This window comes from Seriola lalandi, unplaced genomic scaffold, assembly GCF_002814215.2.
Source record: "Seriola lalandi dorsalis isolate HSWRI2012SDOR001 ecotype SW California unplaced genomic scaffold, Sedor1 jcf7180002052086, whole genome shotgun sequence".
NCBI classification, from domain to species: Eukaryota; Metazoa; Chordata; class Actinopteri; order Carangiformes; family Carangidae; genus Seriola; species Seriola lalandi.
The window spans coordinates 1-19,178 of record NW_019522639.1 but is presented as its reverse complement, the minus strand read 5'-3'; the positions used below and the strand labels follow the sequence as shown (position 1 = coordinate 19,178).

At 37.8% G+C, this 19,178-nt stretch overlaps 3 protein-coding genes across 5 annotated transcripts; all 3 read left to right on the top strand.

Moving 5' to 3' along the window:
• The first annotated feature begins 1,039 nt into the window (after positions 1–1,039).
• LOC111649913 (uncharacterized) lies at positions 1,040–8,443 on the top strand. 3 transcript variants are annotated; one of them, XM_087172123.1, is made up of 8 exons: positions 1,040–1,151; positions 2,034–2,180; positions 2,489–4,424; positions 4,549–4,712; positions 4,798–5,021; positions 6,405–6,534; positions 6,611–6,711; positions 6,899–8,443. In XM_087172123.1, exons 3-8 carry the CDS (start codon positions 2,507–2,509, stop codon positions 7,128–7,130), a joined length of 2,769 nt encoding a protein of 922 aa, XP_087028249.1. In that variant the 5' UTR covers positions 1,040–1,151; positions 2,034–2,180; positions 2,489–2,506; the 3' UTR covers positions 7,131–8,443. The 3 variants fall into 3 exon arrangements, with proteins under 3 accessions (XP_087028249.1, XP_023255383.1, XP_087028250.1); XM_023399615.2 differs by lacking the exon at positions 2,034–2,180; XM_087172124.1 differs by lacking the exons at positions 2,034–2,180; positions 2,489–4,424 and having other exon boundaries at positions 1,049–1,151.
• A 1,676-nt stretch (positions 8,444–10,119) lies between these two features.
• Positions 10,120–15,739, top strand: LOC111649904 (uncharacterized). The gene is made up of 6 exons (XM_023399598.2): positions 10,120–10,393; positions 11,298–13,232; positions 13,358–13,521; positions 13,607–13,830; positions 15,438–15,567; positions 15,644–15,739. The coding sequence occupies exons 2-6, from the start codon at positions 11,315–11,317 to the stop codon at positions 15,737–15,739; spliced, it is 2,532 nt and encodes an 843-aa protein (XP_023255366.1). The 5' UTR covers positions 10,120–10,393; positions 11,298–11,314.
• A 1,608-nt stretch (positions 15,740–17,347) lies between these two features.
• On the top strand, positions 17,348–19,174 carry LOC147819584 (uncharacterized; the record flags this gene model as incomplete). Its single annotated transcript, XM_087172138.1, has 2 exons — positions 17,348–17,355; positions 17,995–19,174. Coding segments are annotated over exons 1-2 (1,188 nt in total), but the record flags the coding sequence as incomplete, so codon positions are not given.
• Between the last annotated feature and the right edge of the window lie 4 nt (positions 19,175–19,178).

The window sequence follows — 19,178 nt, the reverse complement described above, 5'->3', positions numbered from 1 at the left end:
TTAATTTTCTCCCCACGTTATTTTGGTGAAAGTATAATGTCAATTTACTTTTACTTCCTAAACAAAGGTCATTTTTTATCTTAAAGCTGCACCAATTTTTATATTAACAATTTGTCAAATGAGTTTATGTGAAATGGGTCTCTCATTATGAAAGTATCAACTGGCTCTGCAGTTCGCCTCAGTTCTACTTTGTTATTTAGCACGTTAGCTCATAGTTTCAGTTTTACAGCCTGCGACTTCACTGTTCTGTTTACCACCACCACGTCCACTTTCATAACTCCAGCTGCAGCAGGAGTTTTCAGCAAGACATCTCTGATAACCCATCATACGCTACCTGCCCAGCAACAATTATTATTAGTAATAATAACCAGGTGCAATGATTACATCATGTGTCCCAATTACCCAGGTGAAATGAAATAAATCACATTGTCACAATCATTTCATGGAAAGAGGTAAAAAATATTTTATTCCAACTTTATGAGCAACAGTGTATATATATATATAGACTTTGTATGTGAACCTTTATTATTGCACTATCCCTACATCATTTTTTTTCTTTTTAGTTTTAGTATAGCCTATATTTTGATAGATAATGTCCCTCATGTTATAAGTAAAATATTAACATTGCGTGTAAATACGGATTTATTTTTTGTTTTGTTTGTTTGTTTTTTTCCCCTAAAATGCAGTTAGCAAAACCTTTTTTCAGCTTCTCAGGCTACATACACTCTCAGCAACCTTTGCTGATAGGTAGGGAAGGTTGTAAGTCACCTGAGATGCAAAACTGAGGGCAGAAAAGCTTGCTCTGCTTGTTAAACTCATGGCTGTGAGCACATGTAAAAAAAAAAAAAAAAAGAATAAAAGAGAACACACTAAGATGAGCATATTAACATTTTTATCGAGTCAGGTCTTCCTGCATTCAGACTATAGTGACGGGACACTCAGAGAACAGTGTGTGTGGTGACTTCAGGAAGAAAAGCAGGGGTGGGCCCTCGCAGTCACTTCCTTCCTGTGTACAGAATATAGCCGCTTGCTGTAAACAGAGGGAGCGAGAAAGAGAAAGAGAGAGGCCGCGAGATAGACAAATTCAGAAAAAGCACAGTATGTTTTAAAATATATAATTCATACAACAGGGGACACTCCACTCTGACAAGGTAAGTTAAGTTCCCTACATTCCTCTAAAATTTAGTTTAAAATTGATTTATAAAATAATCAGTTCGTATGGTTATTTGTGGTCATCATAATGAACTTGTGTTTCCCGCCAAAATTTCCCAAAGCACCGGCTTCCACAGTTGGGTTTAAGGCATGGATTAGGTTATGGTTAGGTGTAGCACGAATAAGTGGTTGGGTTTAGGGATTTCGTCTGGTTAGGGTTGAATACAGTGGAAACCAGTGGCGGCTGCTGGTTTTATAAGGAGGGGAAGCTCATTTTCAGCCTACATCATAAAATGTGTCCATTTATTTATATGTAAATTCGCAGAGTGACAGAGGAGAGTCGCCACACACAACGCTAGTCGTTTTTAACAAAGACAAGGTCGCTGAGGATCAGTAATGTCTCCAGATCAACTCCGAACAAAGGAATGAAAAACTTAAAAACGGCTCCGGTGGATGCTTATACTTCAAGATCGCTGATTCGCTCATTTCGCTGTCAATCAAAAAGGGACTCAGCCTCAGACAGATCATCCAATCATCATGCAGAAGCCGAGCGTCCGGGCCAGCCCACTGTCCCATAGACCCCCAGAGACGCTGAGCGTCCGATGGGCGGGACAAAGCCCAACATTTATCCAATGACCGTCTAGTTTCGCTGCAGTGGAACAACCCACTCTCTGCTTCCCCATTGAAGTCAGGAGACGCTCGGCGTCTACACTGTGTAAAGCTCTGTGGCGCTGCGGGGATGAATAAGAAGAAGTCGTGTCGGTTACCTGTGATAAGTAGCTGATTCTGAACAAAAGAAGAACGTGTTCTAGCGCATATTTAGTCAATGAAATGTACATACAACAGCACATATTTGACCAATTATTTTGTTGACATTATAGGGGAAGCTGAGCTTCCCTTGCAGTCTTAGAGCAATCGCCACTGGTGGAAACACACTTCAACACAACACCTGCCTGAATGAGGAAGTCCAAAGTCTCAACAGTGAGGGCAAGGTGTGGCACATGTGAGCCATGTAGATGTTTTCTGATGTAAGTGTTGTAAGTTTTGAATAATGCACCTAAATACTATGATGGTAAATGGAAATTACATTTAAGCTTCTCATAGCAAAAGCAAAGCAAACCCTAAACCTGAAGAATTACGCTTGAAAATGAATTACTGTCGATTTCAGTCCTCTCTGTTTTAGATTTGTTTTTAAATACTATATGAAGCCACTGTAATCATAATGAACCTTTAAGCTCAAATTCTAATAATATTTTTTGGCTGTTTGTCTAAAGTTTAAAATTTTATCAGTTGTAACAATCAGTTGTAACAATAATATAATTTTGTCATCCCACAGATTATCTGAAGAAAAGAAATGAATATTTTCACACAGTTACAAGTGACAATCCCACCAAGAGAGACACATCCTATAATACAATGTATAATCGACAAAAATCTCAAGAACCTCAAAAGATTACTGAAAGATGGTGACATTCATAGAGTCTTCCCATGCATTAAGTGCAATGATTATATCACCCCACTGATTGCTGCTGTTGTAAATCACAAGGAAGGTATTTGCTCTTACCTTTTACAACAGGGCGCGGACCCAAATGCTGCTTCCCAAAATGGCTTGACACCTTTGCATTATGTCTCAATGTCTAGAGCACCACCTATATTTGTCAAGAAACTGCTTGAAGCAAAAGCTCATCCAAATGTATGCACTCTACAGCAATGCACACCACTGCACGTTGCTGCCATCAATGACAGGGAGGATGTCGTGAAAGAGCTCCTGTCTGCTGGTGCATTGGTAACAGTGTTACCTCCTCATCCTGAACATAGTAGTCACAATAAAAAAATAGTAAAGATAATTCACAACTTGGCATCCAAAGGACATGAACTATGCTCCAAAATCAAATATTTTGTTGAAATGGACATTGCTGTGCGAGAGAAACCAAATGAAGAAGTGTTCAGAACTTTTAATAGTCACATGTTGCAGGAGCATCCTCAGGTCCATCTGACCATAATTGAAATACTTTTTACTGTAACTGGACAAGGTGAAGAAAAATACCGCAAGGAAAGTATGAAATGGCTGAAGGACACTGAAAATGTGAACTCCTACATTGATGGGGCAGTGCGTCGCTTTCCAAACATTCTCCAGCAAAATGTGTGTCAGGCAATTGACACTTTACATGCAGTTTTCTGCACAATGAAAGAGATACCAAATGAGCAAGCACTAGCTATAATCCCCCAACTACTGGAACTACTTTGCTCAAAAAAGAGACCTGATATTTGGCAAGCTGTTCAGCAAACACTATATGTGATAACACAGAAAACAAAAGGCACAAATGAATGGGATCGCAGTTTTATTGAGAACTTATGCAACACAATTGCTCCCTTTGTGAAGGATCAATACTCCTCTGACATTAGAGTCTACACATATGGCATATATGCAAACTTGCTCTCAGTTGAACATGCTGTTAACATCTTAACAACAGTGGGGATAACTTCAGTGCCTGAGGACATACTGACATCTGCAGATATGAAAATGAATGACAAGCTGAAAGAAGCGCTCAGACGATTGAAAAATCATTTCAGCCATCCAGATGGGGAATGTGAGGATGGTACAGTCTCACCTGAAGCCAGGAAAAAGAAAAAGAAGAAGAAGAAAAAGAGGCAGAAGTCAGAAAAGACTGAAGACCCAAATGATGAAGTTTGCAGTGCCTCAATTGATCCAGCAGCAGTTTCTGTTGAGGAATCAACTTCAAATGCAAAGCCATTGCACTTAAATCTGACTAAATCACAAGTGACACAAGAATGGTCACCAGTCAGCAAGAGGTGGAGGGAGAAACTACAGAAGCTTGTGAGCACTGATGAAAGGAAACTCACCAGAATTAAGAACATCATTTATGTAAATGATGCAGAATTGCGCATAGCAAAAGGAAGTGATGGTACTGAAGTCTTCTTGGGGCTGAGAGATGATGGCACTGAAGTTGCAATCAAGAGAATGTCTAAAAGCAACTATCAAGTTCTGAAGAATGAGGAAGGACTTCTACGACTTCCAGAGCTCGACCATCCTTTTATTGTACGATACATTGACTTTGCGGAGGATGAGAACTTTGGATATCTTTGTCTTCAACTCTGTGAATACACCTTGGAGGAATATATCAGACAAACTGATGACAGTGAGCTGATAAAGAAACTTGTCAGGGAAGTTCTCAAAAGTTTAAGTGTGCTTCATTGTCAAAATCCACCAATTCTTCACCGGGATCTCAAACCACAAAATGTTTTGATTGGTAAGACAAGTTCGAAATACAATGAAATGATGGAAATCAGTATCTGTAATTCAAAAAATTAAACAATATTTGAATTTGTAATAATCATGCATGATTTTTTTCTCAATGTTATTTTATCCTGCAGATGTTAAAGGAAAGGCCAGATTAGCTGACTTTGGCATAAGCAGACGTTTACTCAAAGGCCAAACAACTTTGCGCACAGCCAGCGCAGGAACAAAATGCTGGATGGCCAAGGAGACTTTAGCAGGAGAAGCCAACATACCATACAAGTCCAACACTGATATACAGGTCAGTTTTTCAGCTACACAAACTTAATTGATGACTTGGTGAGAAATACTTCCCTAACTGCTAATATGTTGTGTAAATTCTTAAGGTGGCGGGGATGCTGATTTATTATATCCTCTCGGGAGGACACCATCCGTTCGGTGATAAACCCTATGAGTATGAGTACAACATTCATGAAGGGAAGTACACCTTGGACCATGTTCAAGACATTGTGGCAAAGGATCTCATCGAGTGGATGATCAATGAAGAACCCAAGAACAGACCTAAAGTGGAACAATGCTTGAGTCATCCTTTCTTCTGGGCTTGTGAAAGGTGAGGAAGAACTTCTGATGGATTGATTCCAGTTAAGATTCTTGTCAAAGGATTTTTTTTAAATTTTCTGTGAGATGGTCTAGAAGCTCTACACTTACTAGACGGAATGGCACAAGATGTGATACAATCATGGTTCTCATACAATGTATCTTAACAATTGCTGATCTTAGCCCCACTAACAGGTTGATGTTTTCAGTTTAAGGTGACCCTATTTTGAGTAGTAAATGTGAAGCCTGCTATTCTAGCCTCATCCTGGCTACATCCCGCTCTCAACGATCAACAATTCTGTTTTTTACATGTCTTTATGGTCTCTATGTAGTGAAGTGTACAAATGGCATTAATGGTGTTTCAGACAATTTTAGACACCAGGAGTAAAGTAGTGGTGTCAATACTGAAAAAAGACTAAGAGTCTACAGGTATGTTAGCTGCTTTGTGAGTCTATATTTAGTGGTGCGTTGAGCTAAATGCTAATGTCAGCAGGTTCACCTGATGATGGAGCTAGAGTAAAAGTTATTGCAGTTCATACTGTGAGGAACATGAATGTCTGCACCAAACTTGATGGCAAACCATTCAATAGACATTTCACTCAAACCCACAAGTGTCACCTTCATCGTGGCATTAGAGGAAAAGCCAGAAGATTACCAAAATCATTACACTTCATCCTCCGTGAACCATGAATGTTTTCTGTACCTGTCCATCCAGGAGATGTTGAAATACAGCAGGATAAGAGAAAATTTGGACTTACTAGTTTCAATGAAAGTTAGAAATCTCAAATTGCTGCTGGCATTTCTAGAGGTCAAATCAAGGGAATTACCATCTATCTTCTAAAGTTGGATTTTCAATTATTAGCGATGTTATAACTGTCATCGGGATTTTGAATGAAGTTTTTGTACTCTTGAAACAGAACCTGGAGGTTCTGGTTTCACTTCAGCTCTCTTCAAAGTGGAACAGAGCTGCTGATGCTAGCCTAAACTATCTTAAACTATAGTATCAGTCAGGACCAACTCCTACAGAGTAGATGTGCCAGTCTTGAACTGGGTTTTTTTTCCTAACATAACCTGTGACTCCACATAATATTGTAGTTAAAGCAGCTAATGAAATGCTTGTTGAATTTATAACACTTTTATAAGTCAGTAAAATCCATTCCTTAGACTCTTGCTCTTGTGTTTCACTCATGCACACCTCTTTGTGGAGAAATCTAAAGCATGCCAAGTCTGACGTGTGGTTAAGGCTGCTAAGCAACAACTGGACAACTGCTGTTTGGAAGAGGGGTGTAGCAAAAGATCACTTTCCATCTCATCTAACATCATTTTTAAGTATCATATGACAATTTTTTAGTATTTGGTATTTTTCCATATTGGCTAACTTTAACTTTTTTTCCAGGAGAGTAGATTACCTGCTAAGGATTGGTAACAGGACGGAGGTGGCAAACTATCGAAATGCTGACAAGGAACTGATTTGTTCATTGGAAGAATGTGCTGGGGAGAAATCTTTCAAACAGTGGAAAAATAAGGTGAGTACAATATAAGTACTGTATCGTCTGTGTTCCTAAATACAACTTCAGGTTTGATTATTTTATGGTTTTGCAGTTTCCACCAGAGTTGATCCAGAAGATGGACAGCAGGAAGAAACCCTATCATGAAAACACATTGGGATTACTTCGCTTCATACGAAACCTCCATGTGCATTAGTGAGTGAAACAAAAAGTGATACAGGGCTAAAGCTAAAGTTATACACTTAGCTTAGCTTGGGACTAAATGTCTCAGTGCCTCTCACAATCTTAACCAGTAGATTGAGTTTGCTCAATATTAAACATTAGTTTTTTCAAATTACTTTAGCTAATAGAGCCAATTATAAAATTGCCCTTTTCTTTGCAGTGCCACGGATGCAGCCCAAGTTGATGTGATGATGATATTTCCTGATCTCTTTGGATGTGTTTTCACATTTGCTAAAAATCATGGGTGGAATTCAGAGACTCCCCTGAAGGAAATGTTTCATAGAGAAGATATCACCACCAGCTTTGTAAAGCTGTCCATAAGCCATAAGGAGCATCATGGTGTCCCAGTTCAAGAGTCTGATCCCACTGGAAGTTTGAAGATTCAAAAATGATTAAGGACTTCAAAACATTAGAGTCTTATAAGCTGTCACAGAAAAATACTATATAATAGGCAAAACATCAGCAATACTGGGACTCAAGACTGCACTAGAAATCATTATTGCAAGACTAAGAACTAAGATCAACAAGTTTTTCTACATGTATTGTAAATAGTCACCATCCTCCAAAGCTTACAGTAAGTTAGTAGTCTATAAAGGATTCACATACTGAAGTACATACATTTATTGTCACTGTATTTTTTATTTTGTGAAATTTTATGCTTAACTCAAGGACAATCTGTTTTGCCACGTTATCTGATGGCTATGTTTTCAACTTACTTTGCAGTTTAAGGCACATTGGATTGAAATGTTACTGTAGGGGCGATAGCTCATTCTGCAAATAGCCAGTAGTGTAGTAATGAGGGGACTAGTGGAACTAAGTCCGGGTCCACAACATGGAAGGACCTGAAAAAGGCGGTGATAAAAAGTTTGTTTGGGTGAATAAATAGTTTGGCAAACTATCATTTTATATAAAATGATATTAGAGCCTATAAAGGGTCCTCACCTACTCTGAAAGGTACACATAGTTTGTTCCACTCTTGCAGTGGGGTGAACAAAAATAGTCTCCTGATGTGGTACTGCAATAATACTGAAGAGTTAAGGTGAATTGATCATGCCCAGGCCAGGAAATTTTGTCATTTTAGGGCCAAGACAAAAATCTTTAGGGCACATGCCACATGCCAGGGCACAAAGACCATGGATTGACTTTATGCTTACAAATAGACAACTGACTTTCTGTTAAGAGAAAACAATAAATTACATGAAAATAATAAATGATTCACTTTTTAGTATAAAAAAGACACGTTTTAAGATGCAGTCTGTTATCATGTATCAATTAAGATGCATCCTGTTATCATGAATCAATTTACCAGCATCTATAAATATGTAAATATATTTCTGTTGGAAAAGTTATGATACTTTATGACTAGATAAACATAATTATCCTAAAGAATAACTGTATACATCCTGAAGTGAACTTTTCATATTATAAAGTTGTGTTTGTTTTCAAGACGGGAATTATCAGAGAGGAGCGGAGTGACCTTCTCTGTTCTTCCCAGCTACTGCACCCATACATTTGTTATGATAAGGCATGAAACAAGTCTTTATTGAGTGTCTCTCCTATCAGCAAGGATGTTAGGTCAATTTCATATGTTTTGTATATAAAACCTGTGTGAAATTTGTATTCTTTGAACATTTGCACTGCAAACTCTTTGTGTGGAACTTGTCCCCTTGCTGCAAGAATAAATATCCTACTCTTGTGAATTTCAGATGGTATTTCCTGAGTTTATTTGATCATTTTCGTAACAATTTACATTGGCTCAGCTTCTTCCACACTGAGATCCAGGGTGTGAACTATGGGGGAGCTTGTAAAATTTTGTTCACAAACAATTCCAGACTTTGTTGTTGTAAATCAACCCTTTTAAACCTGTAAAATAAATCTGACTAAAATCAAAGTTTGTACATATGTGAAAAAAACTTGAGCTCTTATTTACGTGGCACACCCGTCACCCTGACAAACAAATAATGTGGCCTCTCATTATTTCAAGCTGTCTTAGGTCAAAGTAAGAATTTGCAATACTGTGTATTTCTCTTCTTTGAAATTCAAAACATCGTCTTTGAGGTTACTGGGCTTTTTAAGTAGATTGAGATGAAACAGATATATTTTGTTGTTTCAACATTGCTATGAATCACTTGTGTTACAAGAAACACCTCTTGGTTGCTAATTGCATGTTGGTGCAGAAGTATTAGCAAGAGGCAGAGTTCATTTATGGTGTTTCTCTTCCCTAATCTTTAGTCACAAATATGTCTCCATAAACTGTATATTCTATGTAATCCCACACCCAGTAAACACTCTTAAGACACAGACATGGATCCCATTGAACATCTTTTTCTTTTTCTTTTTTTACCAGTATGACAATATGCAGTGCATAGCCTTTTTGATGGAATTAATATTCATACTGTATCCTACATTACATAAAGTTGTTATTTCAACTCTGCTTCTGGATTGCAAGCACATCAACAACAATAACCCGTCCAAAAGTGCAGCACAGAGGATCGAAATCAACTGTACATACGTGGAGTAAGCGAGCACAGAGCTGAGATGCTGCTGTTGGCGGTTGCTCAATATAGTTTCTGTTTTATAAATGCTACCAGCTATCCTGAATGAAGCGTTAAGTTGGGAAAGAGAGATCATCCATTCTCAAAAAAGACATCATACATAAAGATTGTAAGTTTTTATTATTATTCTAGCCTGACAAGCTACAAAGTCTACATAAAACCGGACACCAATGCCACTACCTGAATTTAACACAAAAATACAAAAAACATTTTTGCGCTTACTTAAAAAAAACATAAAATGTTACCACAATTTGCAAGAGCATGACATTCAGAAAATGAGTCTAAAAGTGCTTCTTCTTAAGTGAAAAAAAATTATGTTAAAAAAAAATAGTGAAATATGCAAGCTTTACAATATGCAGATTGTTTTCTATGATTTTGTTTTGAATGTTATTCTGAAAATATACTGCAAGTTTAATAAGTTGTGTATCAAAATAATGTAAAAATAGGCTTGTGAGATGTGTTTTATCATTTACTGATCATTAGGATTTTGAAACAATATTAGTTGAAGTCCATTTTCTCTCCACGTTTTTCAATTTCTTTATAAGAAACATACCTTTCATTGTGATAGCCTATGTTATGCATCTTTAAAGGAAAATATTAACTTTGAACTATGAAATATTTACTGTAAACTACTGTTTTTCATTCCTCTTAGGCAACATACAAGCCCCAAAACCTTCACCAATCAGGTAGGGATGCCGGTCACGCTACATACCTACACCAATAAGGTAGGGCAGCTTTTATGTTACCTGAGATGCAAAACTGAGGGCACAAAAGCTTGCTGTGCTTGGTAAGCTCATTGCTTGGAGCACACGTCATAACTGAATGCTCCCAGGTGAGCATACCAGCATTTTTATAAAGTCAGATCTAGCATTCAGAATGTAGTAATGGGACACTCGGAGAACAGTGTGTGTAGTGACAACAGGAAGAAAAACAACATAAAACAAGAGTGTGAGAGGGCTCTCCACATCACTTACTTTCGGTATACAGAATATAGCCTTTCGCTGAAAATGAGAGGAGCAAGAAAGGGAGCGTCAGACAGAGCGAGATAGACAAGTTTTGATAGATCTAATCGATCGTACTACAGAGGACACGTCAACAAAGTAAGTCAATTTCTCTACATTCCTCTAACATTTACCTTAAAATTGAAATGTAAAATTAGCCTTTGTTAAAGTTATTTGCGGTCATCATAATAAACTTGTACTAACAAATGCAAAATGTCATCATTGTACCTATGACCAAAAATAGTATTTATCATTTATTACATTTTATAGCTCTACACATTCTATGTTGAATTCCGGTAACAGTAGTTCTTATATCTTAGTCTGTTCTGCCTTCAGATAGTGTTTCCACACCTAAATTTTACACAGCACCCCCTTCCATGGTTGGGCTTAGAGCCTAAGTTAGGTTATGGTTTGGTTCCAAATAAGGGGTTTGTCCTACACCAATACGGAAGTGGTCCGTTTAAGGTTAAGTGGAAACACATTTTAACAGGGAAGCACACTTCAACACAATACCTGCCTGAATCTGTTCATGGCAAACCCTGCCCTCAACAGTGAAGGCAAGGTGTGGCACTCTTCATGTATTAGCTAGTCATATCTAGGTCATCTAAATGACTAAGCAACCTGTTGTGACTTTTCACAGTAAATAAAGTAAATATAGTTTTCGAGTTGAAGAAACTTTTTCTTACAGGCGGGTACTTTTTTAAGGTTATGAATCACATCACACATTGCAGTTTGTAACCATGGTGATGGTGGTTTCTAATGTAGATTTTGAATTATCCACCTAAATACAATTGTGGTAAATGGAATTGCGTTTAAGCTTCTCAAAGCATTGAAAAATAAGACTTGAAAATAAAATACAGTGGTATTGAGACCACTCTCTGAAGCCCCTGTAAAGAAAATAATGAACTTTTAAACTCAAATTCTAATAGGCTTTTGGCTGCTTGTCTAAAGTTTACAATGGCATCAAATGTTGTAACAGTAATATGTTTTTATCTTCCAACAGAATATCTGAAGCAAAAAATGAATTTTTTCACACAGTTACAAGTGACAATCCCACCAAGAGAGACACATCCTATAATACAATGTATAATCAACAAAAACCTCAAGAACCTCAAAAGATTACTGAAAGACGGTGACATTCATGAAGTCTTCCCATGCAGAGAGTGCAATGATTATATCACCCTACTTATTGCTGCTGTTGTAAATCACAAGGAAGGTATTTGCTCTTACCTTTTACAACAGGGCGCGGACCCAAATGCTGCTTCCCAAAATGGCTTGACACCTTTGCATTATGTCTCAATGTCTAGAGCACCACCTATATTTGTCAGGAAACTGCTTGAAGCAAAAGCTCATCCAAATGTATGCACTCTACAGCAATGCACACCACTGCACGTTGCTGCCATCAATGACAGGGAGGATGTCGTGAAAGAGCTCCTGTCTGCTGGTGCATTGGTAACAGTGTTACCTCCTCATCCTGAACATAGTAGTCACAATAAAAAAATAGTACAGATAATTCACAACTTGGCATCCAAAGGACATGAACTATGCTCCAAAATCAAATATTTTGTGGAAGTGCAAATTGCTGTGCGAGAGAAACCACATAAAGAAGTATTCAGAACTTTTGACAGTCACATGTTGCGGGAGGATCCTCAGACCCATCTGACCATGATTGAAATACTTTTTAATGTAAATGGACAAGATAAGGAAAAATACCGCAAGGAAAGTATGAAATGGCTGAAGGACACTGAAAATGTGAACTCCTACATTGATGGGGCAGTGCGTCGCTTTCCAAACATTTCCCAGGATAATGTGTGTCAGGCAATTGATACTTTACATGCAGTTTTCTGCACAATGAAGGAGATACCAAATGGGCAAGCACTAGCTATAATCCCCCAACTACTGGAACTACTTTGCTCAAAAAAGAGACCTGATATTTGGCAAACTGTTCAGCAAACACTATATGTGATAACACAGAAAACAAAAGGCACAAATGAATGGGATCGCAGTTTTATTGAGAACTTATGCAACACAATTGCTCCCTTTGTGAAGGATCAATACTCCTCTGACATTAGAGTCTACACATATGGCATATATGCAAACTTGCTCTCAGTTGAACATGCTGTTAACATCTTAACAACAGTGGGGATAACTTCAGTGCCTGAGGACATACTGACATCTGCAGATATGAAAATGAATGACAAGCTGAAAGAAGCGCTCAGACGATTGAAAAATCATTTCAGCCATCCAGATGGGGAATGTGAGGATGGTACAGTCTCACCTGAAGCCAGGAAAAAGAAAAAGAAGAAGAAGAAAAAGAGGAAGAAGTCAGAAAAGACTGAAGACCCAAATGATGAAGTTTGCAGTGCTTCAATTGATCCAGCAGCAGTTCCTGTTGAGGAATCAACTTCAAATGCAAAGCCGTTGCACTTAAATCCAACCAAATCACAAGTGACACAAGAATGGTCACCAGTCAGCAAGAGGTGGAGGGAGAAACTAGAGAAGCTTGTGAGCATTGATGAAAGGAAACTCACCAGAATTAAGAGCATCATTTATGTAAATGATGCAGAATTGCGCATAGCAAAGGGAAGTGATGGTACTGAAGTCTTCTTGGGGCTGAGAGATGATGGCACTGAAGTTGCAATCAAGAGAATGTCTAAAAGCAACTATCAAGTTCTGAAGAATGAGGAAGGACTTCTACGACTTCCAGAGCTTGATCACCCTTTTATTGTACGATACATTGACTTTGCGGAGGATGAGAACTTTGGATATCTTTGTCTTCAACTCTGTGAATACACCTTGGAAGAATATATCAGAAAAACTCATGACAGTGAGCTGATAAAGAAACTTGTCAGGGAGGTTCTCGAAAGTTTAAGTGCACTTCATTGTCAAAATCCTCCAATTCTTCACCGGGATCTCAAACCACAAAATGTTTTGATTGGTAAGACAAGTTAGAAATACACTGAAATGATGGAAATCAGTATCTGTAATTCCAAAAAAATGCAATAATATTTGAATTTTTAATAATCATGCATGTTTTTTTCTCAATGTTATTTTATCCTGCAGATGTTAAAGGAAAGGCCAGATTAGCCGACTTTGGCATAAGCAGACGTTTACTCAAAGGCCAAACGACTTTGCGCACAGCCAGCGCAGGAACAAAATGCTGGATGGCCAAGGAGACTTTAGCAGGAGAAGCCAACATACCATACAAGTCCAACACTGATATGCAGGTCAGTTTTTCAGCTACACAAACTTAATTGAGGACTTGGTGAGAAATACTTCCCTAACTGCTAATATGTTGTGTAAATTCTTAAGGTGGCGGGGATGCTGATTTATTATATCCTCTCGGGAGGACACCATCCGTTCGGTGATAAACCCTATGAGTATGAGTACAACATTCATGAAGGGAAGTACACTTTGGACCATGTTCAAGACATTGTGGCAAAGGATCTAATCGAGTGGATGATCCATGAAGAACCTAAGAGCAGACCTAAAGTGGAACAATGCTTGAGTCATCCTTTCTTCTGGGCTTGTGAAAGGTGAGGAAGAAATTCTGATGGATTGATTCCAGTTAAGATTCTTGTCAAATTATTTTTTTCTTATTTTCTGTGAGATGTTCCAGAAGCTTTACACTTACTAGACTGAATGGCACAAGATGTGATACAATCATGGTTCTCATACAATGTATCTTAACAATTGCTGATCTTAGCCCCACTAACAGGTTGATGTTTTCAGTTTAGGGTGAAATGTAAGAATGTGTCCATCCCTATTTTGAGTAGTAACACTCAAATGCAGGTTGAAGCCTGTTATTCTAGCCTCATCCTGGCTACATCCCGCTGTCTCAATGATCAACAATTCTGTTTTTTACATGTCTTTATGGTCTCTATGTAGTGAAGTGTACAAATGGCATTAATGGTGTTTCAGACACTTTTAGACACCAGGAGTAGAAGTCATGGTGTCAATTCTGAAAAAAGACTAAGAGTCTACAGGTATGTTAGCTGCTTTGTGAGTCTATATTTAGTGGTGCGTTGAGCTAAATGCTAATGTCAGTAGGCTCACGTGACCAAAGTGAAAGTGCTGACATGCTGATGCGAATCAGGTATAATGTTTACCACACTGTCTTAGTTTAGTGTGTTAACATTCTCATTTTTGCGAATTAGCACTAAACACTGAGGGTGATGGGAATTTCATCAATTTAGCAAGTTTTGAGTCCTGGACAAACTGATATATTGACCTGATGATGGAGCTAGAGTAGAAGTTATTGTAGTTCATCCTGTGAGGAACATGAATGTCTGCACCAAACTTGATGGCAATCCATTCAATAGACATTTCACTCAAACCCACAAGTGTCACCTTCATCGTGGCACTAGAGGAAAAGCCAGAAGATTACCAAAATCATTACACTTCATCCTCCGTGAACCATGAATGTTTTCTGTACCTGTCCATCCAGGAGATGTTGAGATACAGCAGAATAAGTGAAAATTTGGACTTACTAGTTTCAGTGAAAGTTAGAAATCTCAAACTGCTGCTGGCATTATAGAGGTCAAATCAAGGGAATTACCATCTATCTTCTAAAGTTGGATTTTCAATTATTAGCGATGTTATAACTGTCCTTGGGATTTTGAATGAAATTCTTCTACTCTTGAAAGTTTTTGTTCTCTTGAAACAGAACCTGGAGGTTCTGGTTTCACTTCAGCTCTCTTCAAAGTGGAACAGAGCTGCTGATGCTAGCCTAAACTATCTTAAACTATAGTATCAGCCAGGACCAACTCCTACAGAGTAGATGTGCCAGTCTTGAACTGGGTTTTTTTTTTCTAACATAACCTGTGACTCCACATAATATTGTAGTTAAAGCAGCTAATGAAATGCTTGTTGAATTTATAACACTTTTATAAGTCAGTAAAATCCATTCCTTAGACTCTTGCTCTTGTGTTTCACTCATGCACACCTCTTTGTGGAGAAATCTAAAGCATGCCAAGTCTGACGTGTGGTTAAGGCTGCTAAGCGACAATTGGACAACTGCTGTTTGGAAGAGGGGTGTAGCAAAAGACCAGTTTCCATCTCTAACATCATTTTTAAGTATGATATGACAATTTTTTAGGATTTGGTATTTTTCCATATTGACTAACTTTAACTTTTTTTTCAGGAGAGTCGATTACCTGCGAAAGATTGGTAACAGGACGGAGGTGGCAAACTATCGAAATGCTGACAAGGAACTGATTTGTTCACTGGAAAAATGTGCTGGGGAGAAATCTTTCAAACAGTGGAAAAATAAGGTGAATACAATATAAGTACTGTAACGTCTGTGTTCCTAAATACAACTTCAGGTTTGATTATTTTATGGTTTTCCAGTTTCCACCAGAGTTGGTTCAGAAGATGGACAGCAGGAAGAAACCCTATCATGAAAACACCTGTCTCTTATACACATCTAACATTAGAGTCTTATAAGCTGTCACAGAAAAAAACTATATAATAGGCAAAACATCAGCAATACTGGGACTCAAGACTGCACTAGAAATCATTATTGCAAGACTAAGAACTAAGATCAACAAGTTTTTCTACATGTATTGTAAATAGTCACCATCCTCCAAAGCTTACAGTAAGTCAGTAGTCTATAAAACATTCACATACTGAAGTACATACATGTATTGTCACTTGTGTATTTTCATTTTTTTTAACATTTCATACTCTAGTTCAACAAAATCTGTATAAGTTTGTACTTTTATTTTGCCACATTATCTGATGGCTGTTGATTCTACTTATTTTGCAGTTTAAAGCCCACAGGACTGAAATGTTACTGTTATTTACAATAATGTGTACGCTTATTTCTCTTCTTTAGCTTTGAAATTCAGTTAATAATATCATGTGAATAAGACTGATTAAATAAAGTTTTTTGTTTCAACATGGTTGTGAATCACTTGTTTGAAAGAGGCATTTCTTGGTTGCCAATTACATAGCCTACTGGTGCATTATTATTAGCTAGGGGCAGAGTCACGCAGCAATTTGGTGTTTCTCTATTTTTTTTCTAAATCTTTTTTTATTTTGTCATAAATATGCTTCCATGTCTATATTCCATGAAACCCACCCACACCCAACAAACACTAGAGGTAGGCCTACACACACATGGCTCCCACTGAACATCCATGATTATATTTCCCCACATGACAATATGCAGTGGGTCGCCTTTTTGACAGAATAACCGTTCATTTTGTGTCTTACATTACTCTGGGGTGTTATTTAAACTTCACATAAGGCTTGCAGGCAGCTCAACTACAACCTGTCTGAACATGCCAAGCATAGATTAACATGAAGTGTGCGCGGGCTGGGCAGGGGAGGGAGTGGCGCTACACGAGAGACTTGTGTCGAGCTGCTTTTCCGGGTTGTTGCTGAGAGTACAGAGCTGGGGGTGCTACTGTGTGCGCGCGGTGGAGTAGCTATTATTGTTCAGCATAGCTACTGCTTTATAGACAGCAACAGCGAACCTGAATGAACTGTGTGTGTATGAAAAGTTTGGAAAGACAGATCCTCCATACTCGCAGGAGACATCATATAGGCTACTCTTGAAGTATAGATTGTGTAAGTCATTACTTTTTCTAACTTTCTAAGTCTAAAGAGTTAAACTCAAGTTCAGTGCTAGCTAGTTGCAATTATTATTAGTATTAGGGCATTAAGGACCACAACCTAAAGATGTGGTGGCGTCAGACGCCACGGATATTTCTGACTTATAAAATATGTCCATTGTGGATGTCAGCATGTTGATTTTAACCTTTATTGGTTAAAGGTATATATCGGCAGATGCAAAGGTCGTAATGTCTTTATTTGTGGTTTTAAGTCTGTGGACATAGTGTAGTCTACCACTTGTTGAGCGTTTTAGACAAGAACAGAAAAGTTAATTCATCAAAGATGTTTTTTAAATGTTGTGTGTGGTGGGTTTTTAGATTTTAGAAGTAAAGATGATACAAACATTGAATCCTTAGCATTAATTAGAAACATGAGCATTTAGGACCACACAGAGTTTCTTACATTGAGAACTGACTTTAGGCCTTTTACATTAGGATGTACAGGTGAAACAGAAACTAGATTAGAGCTTAAGCAATACTTGAGCAATACCGATACTGACGTTTAAGGGTTGAAAAAAATGGTATCAGTGCTATAAAATTAACAAACTATGTAATAAACTTTTTGGCACTACTTGTGTATTAATTAGAACAACATTCTTACAAACCAGCAATTGTTATCAACAGGTTCATCAACTCAAAAACTGTGACCAAAAGAGAAAAAAAAAAATCAAGCATACAATCACTTGTACTCACTTTATTAATGACTTTTCAGCCCTTAGACCATCATCAGATTAAAATTGTGGAGACTAACAGCACCAAATATCATATCCAGTATATATAAACATAACCTGGGTATTTCTCTACTGTCATTTCCTGTTAATTATAAGCAAACACAGAATATCTTAATTTATCAAGATAAATGTAAATTAACAATATTTAATGTATTTTCAGTGCATGGAATATATATTCATGAAAGACCAAAATACTACTTCCTGATTAGTGACATAGAATTCATTATCTGATATAATCAAACTCATGAATGGTGGTCATATATTTTGGTCTGACTGATAGTCTGAAGTTTTGTTTGGCATCAACTAACTAACAGAAATCTTATGTTTTTGTCTTCTCATAGATACTCTGAAGCAATGAATTGAATATCATCCTACACTTGCAAATGGAAGTCACATCACAAAAAGCACCTATATTGCAATGCATATGTGACAACAACCTGCAGGAGCTCGAGAATTTACTTAAAAACCATGACATAAATGAAGTTTATCAAGAGTCGGATGATTGTATAACCCCACTGATTGCTGCTGTTGTAAATCACAAGGAAGATATTTGTGCTTTCCTACTGAAAGAGGGTGCAGATCCAAACAAGGTGTCAGGAAATAACTTGACACCTTTGCATTATGTCTCATTGTCTAAAGCTCCACTTGCTTTTGTGAAAAAGCTGCTAGAAGCAAAAGCTGATCCAAATGGATGCGCTCCCCAGCAATTGACACCACTGCAAACTGCCGCCATCCATGATAGGAAAGATGTCATGAAAGAGCTCCTATCTGTTGGTGCATTGCTAACATTGTTACCTGCAGAACCTGAACATATTAATCACAATGAAAAAATAGTTCAGATGATTGGTAACATTCCATCAGAAGTAGATAATTTGTGCTCCAAGCTAAAAGATTTTTTGCTTGTAGAAAAAGCTGCCCGAGAGAAAAGATCTGACGAAGTGTTCAGAAATTTTGACAGTTGCTTGCTACAGGAGCATCCTCAAACCCATCTGACCGTGATTGAAACGCTTTTTGATGTACAACGGCCAGATGGTAAAAAATACTGCCATCTTAGTATCAAATGGTTGAAGGACACAGGAAGTTTCAACCTCTACATTACAGGGGCAGTGCGTCGCTTTCCAACCATTCTCCAGCGAAATGTGTGTCAGGCAATTGATACTTTACATGCAGTTTTCTTCACAATGAAGGAGATACCAAATGAGCAAGCACTAGCTATAATCCCCAAACTGCTGCAACGGCTTTACGCAGAAGAAAGACCTGATATTTGGCAAGCTGTTCAGCAAACACTATATGTGATAACACAGAAAACAAAAGGCACAAATGAATGGGATCGCAGTTTTATTGAGGAGTTATGCAACACAATTGCTCCCTTTGTGAAGGATCAACACTCCTCTGACATTAGAGTCTACACATATGGCATATATGCAAACTTGCTCTCAGTTGAACATGCTGTTAACATCTTAACAACAGTGGGGATAACTTCAGTGCCTGAGGACATACTGACATCTGCAGATATGAAAATGAATGACAAGCTGA

Coding starts and splice junctions, on each gene's coding strand:
- LOC111649904 (XM_023399598.2), top strand. CDS start 11,315: ATGAATTTTTTCACACAGTTACAAGTGACAATCCCACCAAGAGAGACA. Junction 13,233..13,357: donor ACCACAAAATGTTTTGATTG/GTAAGACAAGTT, acceptor TTTATCCTGCAG/ATGTTAAAGGAAAGGCCAGA. Junction 15,568..15,643: donor TCAAACAGTGGAAAAATAAG/GTGAATACAATA, acceptor ATGGTTTTCCAG/TTTCCACCAGAGTTGGTTCA.
- LOC111649913 (XM_023399615.2), top strand. CDS start 2,507: ATGAATATTTTCACACAGTTACAAGTGACAATCCCACCAAGAGAGACA. Junction 5,022..6,404: donor TTCTTCTGGGCTTGTGAAAG/GTGAGGAAGAAC, acceptor CTTTTTTTCCAG/GAGAGTAGATTACCTGCTAA. Junction 6,712..6,898: donor CGAAACCTCCATGTGCATTA/GTGAGTGAAACA, acceptor TTTTCTTTGCAG/TGCCACGGATGCAGCCCAAG.